The following is a 2,607-nucleotide window of genomic DNA, read 5'->3' on the forward strand; positions in this document are numbered from 1 at the left end:
TCTCTCTCTCTCTCTCTCTCTCTCTCTCTCTCTCTGTCTGTCTGGCGAGCGCACGCGCCCTATAGCAAAAACCTCTAAAAAACAAAAACCAACCAAACAAAACAAACCTGTGAGCTGCGAGGTCTCTCCTGCTCCCCCTACCCCAGCACCTTGAAGTCAAACACACGTACTTTTTTTTTAATTGGAAGGATTTTATTAGATGCAGATTGAGAGTGCTTAAAAATTCTGACTTACAATGTTTATTTAAATCCACTGATCTGTAAAACATGGCCAAACGTGCTCCCCTGCAAAGCCTTTAAGGGTGAGGACGGCTCCCACCTGCACCCGCAGTGCCTGTAAGGGGCGCGTCTCCTTACCCCGCGCGCTTCCTCCTCGGTAACCTCGGCTTCGACGCCGGCATCGTCATCGCTGAGCTGCCTTCCCGGCCGCCCTCTGCTGAGTCAGCGGCTTTGATCTCTCCTTTTCTCCTGCCCACAGGACCCGGATGTGATCAACACGGCTCTGCCGGTAGAATACGGTCCACTGATAGAAGAGGAAGAGAAGGTGCCCATGCGGCCCAAGGACCCGGAGGGCATCCCTCCTCTCCTGGTCTCTCCGCAGCAGGCCAAGCGGGAGGAGGAGCGCAAGGCGGCGCCCCCTCCGCTGCCGGCCCCGTGCTCGGGCAAAGCCGCGAAGAAGCCAAGCGGCGGTGTTCTCCGCCCGAGCCCCGCCGGGCCTGCCCGCCGAGGGGGGACACGTTAACATGGCGTTCTCGCAGTCCAACCCGCCGTCGGAGCTGCACAAGGTCCAGGGCTCCAGGAACAAGCCGACCAGCTTGTGGAACCCGACGTACGGCTCGTGGTTCACAGAGAAGCCCGCCAGCAAGGACCGTCCTCCCGCGAGGAAGGAGCACCGCGACCGCGGAGGCTGCCCCGTCCCGCCCAGCGCGGCCGCGGCGCCGGGGAGGCTGCCCGGGGCCTCCCTGCTCCTGGAGCCCTCCTCGCTGACTGCCTCCGTGAAGGAGGTGCCCCTGTTCAGGCTGCGTCACTTCCCTTGTGGCACTGTCAACTACGGCTACCAGCAGCAGGGCTTACCGCTGGAGGCCACCGCGGCCCCGGGGACTGGGCTCCACGAGGACTCCATTCTAAAAACCAAGAGCAGCGTCGGCCATGCTGGGCCCTGAGCCCACACCCGCTCTCCTCCCTGGGAGCCCCGAGCCCGCAGGAGCCAGAGGAGGCCGCACCCCGAGACCGACCGTCACGTTCCATGTCGTGCCAACTTGTTTTGAAGTGCCACATGAAAGCTGTGTTTTCCAAACGCTTTAGAAAGGTTTCGAGCATGGGTTCATCTTTTTCTTTCCGAAGAAGAAAGTATCATCCAACGAGTGACAAATACAAGGCCCCGACGTGGCTGCCAAGGGTTCTGTGCATGGATGTTGTGTACCTCCTTCCGCTTCCACTCTGTGCGCCCCCCAGCGTAGCCGGCTGCTTAGTGTCTCGTAGTTGCCGTCATAGTCTCCTTTCCCTGTCGGTGTGGACACGGCCCGTTTGAGGGGAGAGGGAGCAGAAATAAAGGAGTTTGTCAGGACTCGGCATGGGGAAACACATCCTTCACTTGGAAAAGAAAACTCACAGCCACTGACACGCCGCTGTAGGTGCCGATTAGAGGCTTGCGCTTGTGCTCGTTCCCCGCCGATTGTACAACATTGTGAATAGTTGCCGTCATACCGGAAAGTAGGTATATGCTCATCTACCCGAAAAACACACATTTCGAGTGCTTTGAGTTTGAGGAAACACCAGAGCAGATCCAGAGAGCTCCACATCCTATTAATATACCTCATGCCTTAAGAAAATCTTCCTGCTACAAGTGGAAAACTGAGTGTGAGGTTTCCTACTGGATTTAAAACTAAAGGTTTAAATTAAATGACACATTTTAAAACTTTCCACTAATTAAACTCTGGTCATTTCAAAACAGTCTAGGCAGCAGAGATACATCAAAGCATAGGAACATACCCACTTGTGGGCGCGCGGGTTGGTTGTCTTAGGCCAAGACCTCCTATCACCCTAAATCATGACGCCTGTACCCACGGACGTTCTCACAGGGTCAGCGGTGGCCGGACGCGGAGCCATGGGCCCTCAGGTGTCCTAAGGAGAGGGGTAGCAGTACCTGCCTTCCACTGATCACCTGAGCTTTTCCTCTCTCAATCTCATGACACGAGCATGTCGAGAACACGACTGTGCTGACGCCTAAGTAGCATCATGTGTAGAGCTGTCAAATGAGATTGTAAACAAAGAATGTTTCTGGGTCAGCCAGTGGCACGGTGGATAAGGCAGCTGGAGCTCACATAGCCACTGCACGGTTCAAGTCCCAGACCCAGCAGCTTGAGAAATTGTGCCAGGCATATATGTGTGTGTTGGCCCAAAATCCCAAAAAGAGCTGGACAGAGCAGGGGTTGCTGCATAGCCGTCCCCCATATGGTAATTTCTTCTCCCCACCTCCCATCTCTCTCTGGTGAGTGTACATTCTTACAAAATGTTTCTAAAACTTTAAAGAATGCTTCCTCTGGGTGGCCATGAGGAGAGGAATCGAGGAGCACTTGAGTTGAGGTTGACACTGACATGGCAGGAA

General features: G+C 55.4%; 1 protein-coding gene across 1 annotated transcript in view; it reads left to right on the forward strand.

The window, feature by feature from the left end:
* Positions 1-2,598, forward strand: part of ALK (ALK receptor tyrosine kinase) — a 216,418-nt gene extending 213,820 nt beyond the window's left edge. Inside the window, 2 exon segments of the mRNA XM_027765802.1 lie at positions 478-680; positions 682-2,598. Of these exon segments, the coding sequence (XP_027621603.1) occupies positions 478-680; positions 682-1,162 (684 nt within the window). The 3' untranslated portion in view covers positions 1,163-2,598.
* Positions 2,599-2,607: the final 9 nt, after the last annotated feature.

The sequence above is a fragment of the Tupaia chinensis genome, unplaced genomic scaffold, assembly GCF_000334495.1.
Source record: "Tupaia chinensis unplaced genomic scaffold, TupChi_1.0 Scaffold139757_1, whole genome shotgun sequence".
NCBI classification, from domain to species: domain Eukaryota; kingdom Metazoa; phylum Chordata; class Mammalia; order Scandentia; family Tupaiidae; genus Tupaia; species Tupaia belangeri.